At 47.1% G+C, this 12,036-nt stretch overlaps 1 protein-coding gene across 8 annotated transcripts in view; it reads right to left on the bottom strand.

The window, feature by feature from the left end:
* The window catches only part of CARS2 (cysteinyl-tRNA synthetase 2, mitochondrial), a 66,207-nt gene that overhangs the window by 51,299 nt on the left and 2,872 nt on the right, over positions 1-12,036 (bottom strand). For 3 of the 8 annotated variants that reach the window (XM_050766605.1, XM_050766606.1, XM_050766604.1), the window contains exons 1-3: positions 7,533-7,835; positions 7,205-7,255; positions 3,007-3,124 (exon numbers count right to left, since the gene is read on the bottom strand). In XM_050766605.1, coding sequence (XP_050622562.1) covers positions 3,007-3,124; positions 7,205-7,255; positions 7,533-7,753 — 390 coding nt within the window. In that variant the 5' untranslated portion in view covers positions 7,754-7,835. Of the gene's footprint in view, positions 1-3,006; positions 3,125-7,204; positions 7,256-7,532; positions 7,836-11,208; positions 11,339-12,036 lie in introns of those variants that run through there. The other 5 variants (XM_050766611.1, XM_050766607.1, XM_050766609.1 and 2 more) reach the window with 3 other exon arrangements.

The raw sequence follows: 12,036 nt of genomic DNA on the forward strand, positions 1-12,036 counted from the left end.
GCTATGGTTTGAATGTTTGTCAAACATTCATGTTGAAATTGATTTGCCCTTGTAACAGTATTAAGAGGTGAGAACTTGAAGAAGTGATTAGGCCTGAGGGCCCCACCCTCTTGGATGGGCTTAATGCCTTCTTAAAAGGGCTTTCCGGCCAGGTGCAGTGGCTCACATCTGTAATTCTAGCACTTTGGGAGGCAGAGGCAGGAGGATTGCTTGAGCTCAGGAGTTTGAGACCAGCCTGGGCAACACAGAGAAACCTCATCTCTACTAAAAATAGAAAAAAAAAAAAAAAAAGAAAAAAACACTAGTCAGGTGTGGTGGTGCACAGCTGAGTCCCAGCCACGAGGAGGGCTGAGATGGGAGAATTGCTTGAGCCCAGGAGATCAAGGCCGCACTCTGCTATGACCACACCACTGCACTCCAGCCTAGGCGACAGTGTGACCCTGTCTCCAAAAAAAAAAAAAGAAAAAACAAAGGAGGGGTGGGGGCAGGGGGCTTTGGCAGGGGTTCTTTCTCTCCCCTTGACCTCCTGCCCTCCACCATGGGAAGATGCAGTAAGAGGCCCTTGCCAGATGCTGGCACCTTGATCTTAGTGTTCCAGCCTCCAGCATAGTGAGCAAATATATTTCTATTCATTATAAACTACCCAGTCTGTGGTGTTCTGTTATAGCAGCACAAAACAGACTAAGACAAACACCGTCTAATTAGCCAGACTTCAGAAAAGCACCACATTGGAAAACGAAATAGAAAAATCTGCTCTTGGAGTGTTAAACTGCCAAACAGCAGCCCACCACGGGACACTCCACAGGTGATCTGCACAAAAAGCAGAGAGAACAGGGGTGGAACAGGTGCTGACCATGGACGCCGGTGACAGGTGCATGGTTCATATGCTCTTCTCTCTACTTCACGTATGTTAGAACATTTCCACTGTAACAAATGCTGGTAAAAGCAGTGCTAACTGGCAAAGGTTATCACAAGACTACAATTCGTCTAGGATAACTGTTCACATCAAAATTAGGTCAGCTTTACTTAAATTCCTTCATCAGATTCAGGAAAAGGAAACAGCCAGTCATCCTAACACACACACAAATGAATAGACTGTCTTGTATGCTAAACCACAGTGAGTTGTGAAAATGGGCAAAAATGTCCAGAGAGAATGGTGATTAGAAGCACCCACAATGGAGACAGCCGACGCAAGACAGTACGTGCGGCAAATAGCGACAGCGTTTCATCAGAACGACTTCTTTAGGAAAAGTCTTCCTCACCAGCAGGTAAAGCCAAAGGACCCACCAAAGCTCTTCCGGTAGAAGTGATGTGCGGGGCACTGGCCCCCGGCCATCAGGGAGAGCCTGAGGAGGCGCCTCCAATGTCTCACCTACCTGTACAACTTCATCCACTGTGTCTTCCCAAAGCCTGCCGGGCGCCACACTCCAGGTGCGGGCCACACTCCAGGTGCGGGCCACACTCCAGGTGCGGGCCACACTCCAGGTGTGGGCCAGACTCCAGTGGGGCCTCGGCCTGCACGGGAAAGAGACTTCTGCTACCCGCCACAAACGCGCAGGCCATTCCCACCTGGCAGGGGGACTTGCCCGGAGAGAGCTGAAGTCAGAGCCCTGGGAGCAGTCCTGCCCCTGAAGGTCTGTGCAACCTCAAGATGCGATCACCTTAACCTCTTGACTCTTCTTCAAGATGGGGACACATCCAGTGAACCTGAGTGGAGAGCCACCTACAAAATCAAAGTCCTATAATCCTTGACACTGCCAAGGACATGAGACAGGGAACCACGGAAGACTGAAGGAGACCGAGGAGACAACAGGACTCTGGAATGGGTTCTGGGACAGAAAAGAAAGAGGCGCTGGGGGACAGGGACAACACCCGTGGGTTGACATCCATGTTACCCACACCAGCACACTGCATCGATGTCCGGTTCCTGACTGGGAGGGCTGGGAGGGCTGTGCGGGCCTCGAGAGCCAGTGACCTTGCTCTGAAGGCCTGCATGGCGTGTGCAGAGAGGCAGGGCGGCCTGGTGGGAAAAGTCTAGAACAGGGAGATGATGGCCCAACGCAGCGCAACAATGGCCACGAGGAAACCCAGGGTGGCGGCAGGAGATCTCTGTACTATTCTTGTCATTCTTCTGTAGATCTGAAATCACTTCAAATACTTTTTTAACACGGAATAAAATGTGTTTAAAAAAGCACAGTAAGGTCTGCTCTGCACAGCACACAGGGTCGTTCTGAGACTGAAATAGAAATAGATACAAAAAGTACTTTTTAAACTATAAAGACACAGACATGAAAGGCATCATTAGCACAAATATGAATATGTCCAAACAGTGGTCCTGGTTCCCTCAGTAAAGAGAAAGTCAAGTCATTTCCCTTGGAGGCTGAGGGGCCAGGGGAGGGAGTAAGATTCAAGCCAGGTGACCACAGAAGGAGGTAATGACACAAGGCCACAGAAAAGGCTTCAGCGATCACAATACACAACACTATCACAATACACAATACGATAGATGTTAACTTCCTTTACTAGGACACCAAAGATGCCCTGGTGAGCCACCACTCTTTCATGTCTCAGATTACACCCGCTGGCCACACATGGACAGTAAGATGTGAGAACTACTTGTAAAACGCAAACAAGAACCATCTTCTTTTTTTTTTTTGACAGAGTCTGTGTCACCCAGGCTGGAGTGCAGAGGCATAATCTCTGTTCACTGCAACCCTCGCCTCCCAGGGTCAAGTGATTCTCCTGCCTCAGCCTCCTGAGGGGCTGGGATCACAGGAGCCTGCCACCACACCTGGCTAATTTTTGTATTTTTAGTAGAGACAGCGTTTCACCATGTTGGTCAGGCTGGTCTCAAACTCCTGACCTCAAGTGATCCACCTGTCTTGGCCTCCCAAAGTGCTGGGATCACAGGCGTGAGCCACTGCTCCCAGCCAAGAACCACTTTCAGGAAGGGCTCAGAACACTAACCAATGGCATTATCAATAAACGTAGCTCTTCTCCACTTACCTCATTGGCTCTTTTGATGATTTTATCATCTACATCTGTAATACCCATCACCATGACTATGTTGCATCCAAAAACCTTGGTTAGGATCCTTCGAATGATATCAAATCTAACATACGAGCTGAAAGAAAAAAAGTGTCAGGATGTCTTTCATACACAAAGTCCTCAGTTATCTTTGTAAAAAATCCATTACATTTTAACATGCTGCTCCGTAACTTCCACTGTGTAACACAACGGACAGCTCAGCAGAGCAGGTACAAGGAAACTCTGTCTCACTGATGACACCAGGGCCTGGGCTGCAAGGGTTCTCAGGAGAAACTGACAAAGGTATTGCATCCATTTCAGGACACAATATTAGCATTTTTAATTTTGGAGTTAAGTGAGTTTGTCTATTTAATTGTATAAAAATCCACTCATAATACAATCTCCCAGTTAAGATACTGTTTTCACCATTCTTGTTCATGTTCTAGAGTAATTCTAATTTGTCACTATGACAAAACACACAGAAGCAAATACCAAATCAAAACAAGTACAATTCCACTGAAACCATATAAGATTACTCCTAAGAATGCATACACTAGTGTAGGATATTTTAAAATGCCAGCTTATTTATATACTACACTGGGGTAACTCAGACTTGTAAAACTAAAAGGGTTTAAAATCTACTCAGCATCACAAGCATCTGTTTTCCCGTAAAAGTAACCTTAAAACTCAAGGTTACCTAATGTCACGCTCACCTCTGCTACCCATGTGGCCTCTCTAAATTTTAGTTCATAAAATTGTTTTCTCTTAGGGTGGTGTGCGGGAATCCTAGCCATGTTATTGTATCACTTTCACCTCCCACACGCCCCCTCCCCAAACACAGCTGAGACCAAATCTTGATTCCAGGGACAAAACTATCTCCAAAACTCCTCAACAAGATAATTAACCTCTGACAGCTCAGTCTGCTTGCTTATAAATTGGGCAAAGTCCCACCACCCCACAGGACTGCTGTCCAGTCTTACTGCCTGTGCAGCATGAATTCTAAAAGCACAAGCTATTATTACCATTCTCATCACCATGCTCTTCATTCCCCTCAAGTTGGGAAAGACTCTTAAAGATGTGAGATTTACAAGAAAAAAATTACAGGAACCTAAAGCAAATGAAAACAAGAGTCAAGTCCCTTGCTTGGCCCAGAGGAGCCCAGGCTGAGTCCCGGAACTGCCCTTGGAGACAGCAGAGGCTCCACAGCTTGGCAGAGCTGCAGAATGCAGGGCCATGAGCAACTTGAGACCCTGAGACGTGCAGGCAGGCTGTGACCACAGGGGCCACTCTATACACAAACACGCACACACACCCCTTGCAAGTGCCGGGCAGCCGAGTCAGAAGAACATGGCATCAGGAGACCTCTACTTGCTTCTGTGACTCCACCATGAACCATGAGACCATTAGCCCGACTCTTTCTGCCCCGTTTTTTCCATCCACTGGGTGAACCCAGTGCGCTCATCTGGGTGATTGCTGAAATGATTCATTTGCTAAGAGTCTTCCCTCAAAATGCTCCAGGGTGACTCCATCTACCATGGCGTGAAATCCAAACTCTCTGGGCCAGACCACGCAGCACCCTCCCCAGTCCGGCTGCAGCTGACGCCCCATCCCTTCCCCTGCTCCTTCCCACCAGCACCAAACTGGTCTATCTGTTTTCCCCAAGCAGGGTTTCCATCCCTCTGACCTTTTCTGGAAACGGTGGAGACTATTTTTCAGGGTGTCTCTTTCCAGTGAACTGAGTCCTACCCATTGCTCAAATACTACCTTTCTGCCGCAGGCACCGTGTGGATTCCTGCCCTGCTGGAGCTGAAATAATTAGATCATGCTAGCGACGTCAGATGGTTGCATAAATAACCACTGAAGGAGTACAATGCTAGGAGAGCTGAGACGGGGAGAGGGAGGTGGGGCAGGCCAGCCCAGCGAAGGCCTGGAGGGGTTGGCCAGGCTGACAGGAAGGTGGTCAAGGGGAGAGTCCCAGCTCCCACCAGCCCCTGGGAAGGCCCTGTGTGGACACAGCTTGTAACAGGTATTCAGCTGTGCACTTGAGATGCGTATTCATTTCTGTATTCATAAAGGTAAATATTATACAAATTAAAACTGCAAGACTTGATTATCCTAGTTGGAAATGAGAAGAGATTCCCTCCCTAACAACTTTTAGGATTTCTTCCTCAGTCCTCTTCAAATGCATGTCAGTCTTTTAAATGGCTAAATAAACCTCTTGGCAGTTTTACAACCCAAGAAAATTTCGAAACCTGGGACCCACCTCTGAAATGTAATCAAGGAAAATAATGCCCCATTTCCCAGTGTCCTGGGAGGAGATGGGCCTACCTTGTCATCTGACTCCACACTGTAACTCACCTGAAGCAATGGGTTATGCTGTGGTCTGAATGTTTGTCTTCACTCCAAATTCATGGTTGAAACCCTAACCCCCAAGGTGATGGTTTTAGGAGGTGGAGCTTCTGGGAGTGATGAAGTCATGGCAGCAGAGAGCTCCTGACAGGGGTTAATTCGCTTACAGAAGGGACCTCAGAGAATTCCCTCTACCTTCTACCATGTGAGGACACAGCAGGCAGACCCTCACCAGACACCAAATTTGCTGGTGCCTTCATCTTGGACTTCACAGCCCCAGAAAGAAAGAAATTTCTATTATTTATAAGTCCCATTTTAGGATATTTTGTTATAGCAGACTCATAGACTGAGACAGGTTGTGTCCTCAAAGCTCTATAGAAGGATGAGATTTCTGTCTCTGCAGTTATTTTAGCTCATCTCCTTCTGGTTTAAGGCTTATTCAAGTAACAGAACTGTTTTCTTTCTCTTTTCTTTCTCTTCTACCTTTGTGGAGAGGTTTTCCAGGATGGGGGTTTTGTTTTTAACATTTCCCCAACATATTTTATAATTCAAGAAAGATGTCAAAATATGCTTTTGATAATTAACAGTATGTTAGCCCAAGGTAAAGGGGAAAAATGACTCCTAGATGATTTTATTTTTGTTATAAGAAAACACAAAAAAAGGCTCCGATCTTGCTCCGTGATATATAGATATATATATATATACACACACACACACACACACACACACACACACACATATAAAGTATACAGAGTAAGCTGGGCACGGGGTTTCATGCCTGTAATCCCAACACTTTGAGGCCAAGGCACGTGAATCATTTGAGGTCGGGAGTTCAAGACCAGCCTGGCTGACATGCTGAAACCTCGTCTCTACTAAAAACACAAAAATTAGCTGGGCATGGTGATACATGACTGTAATCCCAGCAACTCCGGAGGCTGAGGCAAGAGAATTGCTGCCAGGAGGCGGCAATTGGACCTGGGAGGCGGAGGCTGCAGTGAGCCGAGATTGCACCACAGCACTCCAGCCTGGGCAACAGAGAGAGACTCCGTCTCAAAAAAAGAAAAACAAAAGTATACAGAGTAAATGTAACTTTTTACTTTTAGTCTAGGACTGAACAATACTAAGTTTTAAAAAATCTACAATATGTAATTTTTGTACACTATATTTGTAAATATACAAAATATTAGGAAAAGTGGTAATTTTGGCAAATGTAGGAGGCAGTACATCTTATGGTTAAGAGGTTAAGAGAGCAACTACTTGGCAGTCAGGTAAACCAAGCCTCACCCCAGTTCCAATATCTCCTCAATCTGTACTCTTAGGAAAGTTAATCACTATCGAGCCCTGTGACATCTCACATGTGAGGTACTGTGTTAAGCAGCATTTTATGGGCATTATTTACTAAAATTGTTATAAGATCCAAATTATCATCCCCATCACAAAGATGAAGAAACCAGGACTCAAAGCAATAAAGTGACTTGCCCAGTGCTGAAAAGCTAAGAAGTGGTAGGGCCCAGGAATGACTGACCAGCAGGACCCTGGGACCCCGCAAAGGCCTCTTGATGTCACCAAACCCAGCAAAAAACATCTAGTTTCAAAACAGGTCATTTTACAGCGCTCCACATTGCCTCCCTGAGTTTCCTCACCTGTAAAATGAGCGTAAGTGCTCAGAATCACTGTAAGAACCAAACGAGGTTGTAACATCTCCCACAATGCCTGCAATGTAGGAATTATTCTACATCCCTAAGTTGCCACTTAAGAGATAAAATAAATCAGCAAAAGGCTTTCAAAAATAAATGGTCCTTTGAAAATTCAAATCCAGGAAACTTACCAAGCATGGCCAAGGTGCGCATGATCATATACAGTTGGTCCGCAGCTATACCTGAAAAAAAAAGTTAAAATCCATCGTGTGGAACATACTTGCAAGAAAGGACTTTCGATTCTCAGTTATAATTATCATATAATTTTTAAAGTAACCACTTCTGGGGGATGAATAGCCGGGGTTTATCATACTTGCTCAATTCATACCCAAACCTGCAAATGCACTGCGCATTCCCAGCTTCTAGAACGACGCCCTCCCCGAGCCCAGATCCCGTTCAGCTGTGGGAAGTCTCCACCACGCTCGGCCCCCGCCCGTGCCCCAGTCCCGCGCGGCCCACCAGGAGGCGGCTTCGGCGTGCGCCACGATTAGGGGTTCCTTCCTTCCAGTGAGGCTGTTGTACACCTGCACGCCCGTCTCCCGGCCCGTGGGCTGCAGCCAGGCCCGCCCGCGTCCCCCGCTCGCCGCCCGGCCCGCAGGCCAGTGCCACCCAGCCGGCCCGAGGCCCAGCGCGGCCTGGAGCAGCGGGGCGCCCAGGACTCGGCCGCGCGTCCTCAGCATGTCAGCGGCCAGAGCCTACGACTGGGCGGAGACAGGAGCCACACCGGGGACGCGGCCCGGCGCGCAAAAGCAGCACGGCCCCGCCCCTCCCACGCCCTTGGGGCCACGCCCACTCCCGGAAGCGGTCCTCAGGTAGCGCCTGCCTCTGGCCTGGCTCCAGTCGCCCGCCGCCAGGGTGGAGAACCTGGGCCCGAAGGGGTGGGGGCGGGGAAGGCCAGGGGTGGAGGGAGGAGGGCGGTGCCGCGCCGGGAGGCCGTAGGAAGAGGCGGGACCGTGCCGATCTCCTCTCCTTATTAGCCCAGGTCCTGCGAGGCGTCCGTGTGCGCCCCGTACCAGCCTGGACCTGTGTGCGCGGCGCCCGGGGGAGCGTTTACAGTGCAAGCTTCTGCTGCTGGGCCCCGGCCTGTTAGCGAAGCACGTGTGCGTCCCAGCACACCCCAGGTCAACACGCTAATACACAGTGTCCACCCCATAACACACATGAGCACCCCAATACAGTGTGCACCCCAGCACACACATCTGCACCCCAATACAGTGTGCACCCCAGCACACATATTTGCACCCCAATACAGTGTAAACCTCAGCACACATCTGCACCCCAATATAGTGTGCACTACAGCACACCGTCAGCATCCCAACACAGTGCACCCCGATACACAGTGTGCAACCCAGCAGTCTGCATCCCAGTAAGTGTGCACCCCAATACACAGGATGCACCCCAGCACACACCACGTCAGCATTCCAATACAGTGTGCACCCCAGTACACACCATGTCTGTACCCCAGTACAGTATACACACCAATACAGTGTGTACCCCAATAAACTGTGCACTCTAACACCATGTCTGCACCCCAGTACAGTGTGCACCCCAACACAGCACGTGTGCATCCCAGCAAACACATCTGCATCCCAATGCAATGTGCACCTCAATATAGTGTGGGCCCCCACACATCTACACCCCAATACAGTGTGCACCCCAATACACAGTGTGTACTCCAACACACACTACACCTGCACTCCAATACACAGCGTGTATCCCCCCCACCACACATACCATGTCTGCACTTCAACACTCTCCTGGGGTCTCTGGATGAAATGACCAAAGCTAGGAAACTACATTCATCAGATATGTATAGCAGAAATGTCTGCTTGTGATTCATCTTAAGGTTAAAAGTTCCATGATCAGGTATCTTGAGAACAAAAACATTCTGAAAGTTACTCACATTACCTTGACAAATGTGCCTCTATTGGGCACGGCGCAGTGGCTCAAGCCTGTAATCCCAGCACTTTGGGAGGCTGAGGTGGGCGGATCACCTGAGGTCAGGAGTTCGAGACCAGCCTGACCAATACAGGGAAACCCGTCTCTACTAAAAACACACAAATTAGCCGGGCGTGGTGGCGTGCACCTGTAGTCCCAGCTACTGGGGAGGCTGAGACAGGAGAATCGCTTGAAGCCGGGAGGTGGAGGTTGCAGTGAGCTGAGATCACGCCACTGTACTCCAACCTGGGCAACAGAGGGAGACTCCATCTGGAAAAAAAAAAAAAAAAAAGGGGCCTCTATGGGTGTCTTGCAATACAATGTCTCAAAAAAAGAAAAAGTCCCCTTTGCTTTTCCAGTTGTCAAAACAGGAGAGGTTCCTGCTTTTTATTGTTGTTGTTGTTGTTGTTGTTTTGTTTGTTTTTTTTAGTTTGCTTTGGTGTTTTATCGAAAAGCAAAGGTTTAAGTAGAGACAAACAAGTATGTACCTAGAGTAGTTTCTCAATATCCTGGAGTCCAACTCTGCAATTCTGTTTCAAGCTAACTGTAGTCTAATGTAATCTATGGTCTAATTTAACAAGGTTAAAATGTTAGAATTAAGAGACCATATTGTCTACATCAATGCTAACCACTCATCTTACCTAACTACTCTAAATTCTCCTGAATATTATCACTTCTTTACTGCTTTGTTATTTTGTAACTTTCTAGTGCTGTGTGTATATTTATCTCCCTGAGTATCTTAAATTGTACATTATTTTGAACTTCTCACTGTGCCCTGCACTAAGTTCAGAAAAGGACTTGGGTTTTATTTTGTTGTTGTTGTTGTTTTGTTTTGCTGTGGCTGGAAAAAAAATTTAAAAAGAAAGAAAAGGGCTTGTTGAATGTTGATGAATTAATCCCTTACACAAGGGATTACTTGAGCAGGTGGGAAGAAATCTGAATAGTAAAATACCTGATAAAGCTGATTCAGATATTAGATGTGCCAGTAAATAAAGCAAATTAACAAAAGCTCAGCTGCAATCTGTGAGAACGCATGGATTCAAGGAAATAACTGGAGCACAGATTCTGAAAGCAGCTTAGTAACACTGAAGATCAAATCTGCACATGAATCTGGACATCTGGCATATTTCAATTGTTCATAGATCATAATTTTTAAATTAACAATAGTATCTTCTGTCTTCATAAAATTCATGTAATGTTTTTAGCCCCTCACTGGCAGTGATTCTATTATGTTTTCTTTCCTTTTTGTTTTTTTGTTTTTTGAGACAGTCTTGCTCTGTCACCAAGGCTGGAGTGCAGTGGCCTGATCTGGGTTCACTGCAACGTCTGCCTCCTGGTTCAAGCAGTCCTCTTGCTTCAGCGTCCACAGTAGCTGAGATTACAAGCGTGCGCCACCCTGCCCAGCTAATTTTTGCATTTTTATTTTTATGTATTTATCTATTTATTTTTGAGACGGAGTCTCGCTCTGTCACCCAGGCTGGAGTGCAGTGGCGCGATCTCGGCTCACTGCAACCTCCACCTCCCAGGTTCAAACAATTCTCCCGCCTCAGACTCCCGAGTGGCTGGAATTACAGCGGCGTGCCACCACACTCGGCTAATTTTTGTATTTTTAGTAGAGACGGGGTTTCACCATGTTGGCCAGGCTGGTCTGGGACTCTGGAACTTCTTACCTCAAGTGATCCACCCACCTCAGCCTCCCAAAGTGGTGGGATTACCGGCCTAAGCCACCACACCTGGCCAATTGTGTTTTTTTTTTTTTTTCTTGGAGTGCAATGGTGTGATCTCCTTGGTTCAAGCGATTCTCTTGCCTCTCTCTCACGCCTCCCAGGTTCAAGCAGTTCTCCTGCCTCAGTCTCCCCAAGTAGCTGGGATTATAGGCATGTGCCACCACCCCCACCTAATTTTGTACTTTTAGTACAGATGGGGTTTCTCCATGTTGGTCAGGCTGGTCTCGAACTCCCGACCCCAGGTGATCCACCCACCTTGGCCTCCCAAAGTGCTGGGATTATAGGCATGAGCCACCGTGCCCGGCAGCCAATTCTGTTTTCTTAAGGCTTTTGGGGATCATCAAAACACGGATAAACATAACTCAATACCTAATGATGGCTAGAAATGTGATCTTTTTGCATATTGAATATTTGCAAGTTGAATATTAAGGTAAAGTAAAATAGATTGCTAATGGTCTTCATTACCATACCTCCCAGCCTACATCTTTCTCCCGTGCTGGGTGCTTCCTGTCCTTGAACATCGGACTCCCAAGTTCTTCAGTTTTGGGACTCGGACTGGCTCTCCTTGCTCCTCAGCTTGCAGACAGTCTATTGTGGGACCTTGTGATCATGTAAGTTAGTACTTACTAGACATATATATATATATATCTCCATCCTATTAGTTCTGTCCCTCTAGAGAACCGTGACTAATACACCATATATACCTAAAAAGAGGATCCGTTTAATTGAAGTCACCTCCCTCTCCAATCTAGCTTAGAACAAGGAAGTGTGTTAATGATTCCAAAATATCATTAATGCCATTTCTTAGTCTTTAATGACAACAATAACAAAATCGAGTTCTCGGTATTACACTTTATTTCAAGGCAAAATCTTGTAAATCTGAAGTAGAGTTGATTATGGTAGCATATGTTTTAGGGGTTTTCAAGTTTAAGATAAATGAGTTTGCATTTATTTTTTAAGCACTTTGAAACTTAAAGAATTCTATGCTTGGCCAGGCGCGGGGGCTCACACCTGTAATCCCAGCACTTTGGGAGGCCAAGGTGGGTGGATCACCTGAGGTCAGGAGTTCGAGACCAGCCTGGCCAACATAACGAAACTGCATCTCTACTAAAAATACAAAAATTAGCTAGGCATGGTGTCGGGCACCTGTAATCCCAGCTACTCAGGAGGCTGAGGCAGGAGACTCGCTTGAACCTGGGAGGCAGAGGTTGCAGTGAGCCTGAGATCACGCCACTGCACTCCAGCCTGGGTGACAAGAGCAAGACTCCGTCTCAAAAAAAGAAAAAGAATTGTATGTT

This window comes from Macaca thibetana, chromosome 17, assembly GCF_024542745.1.
Source record: "Macaca thibetana thibetana isolate TM-01 chromosome 17, ASM2454274v1, whole genome shotgun sequence".
Lineage (NCBI taxonomy): Eukaryota > Metazoa > Chordata > Mammalia > Primates > Cercopithecidae > Macaca > Macaca thibetana.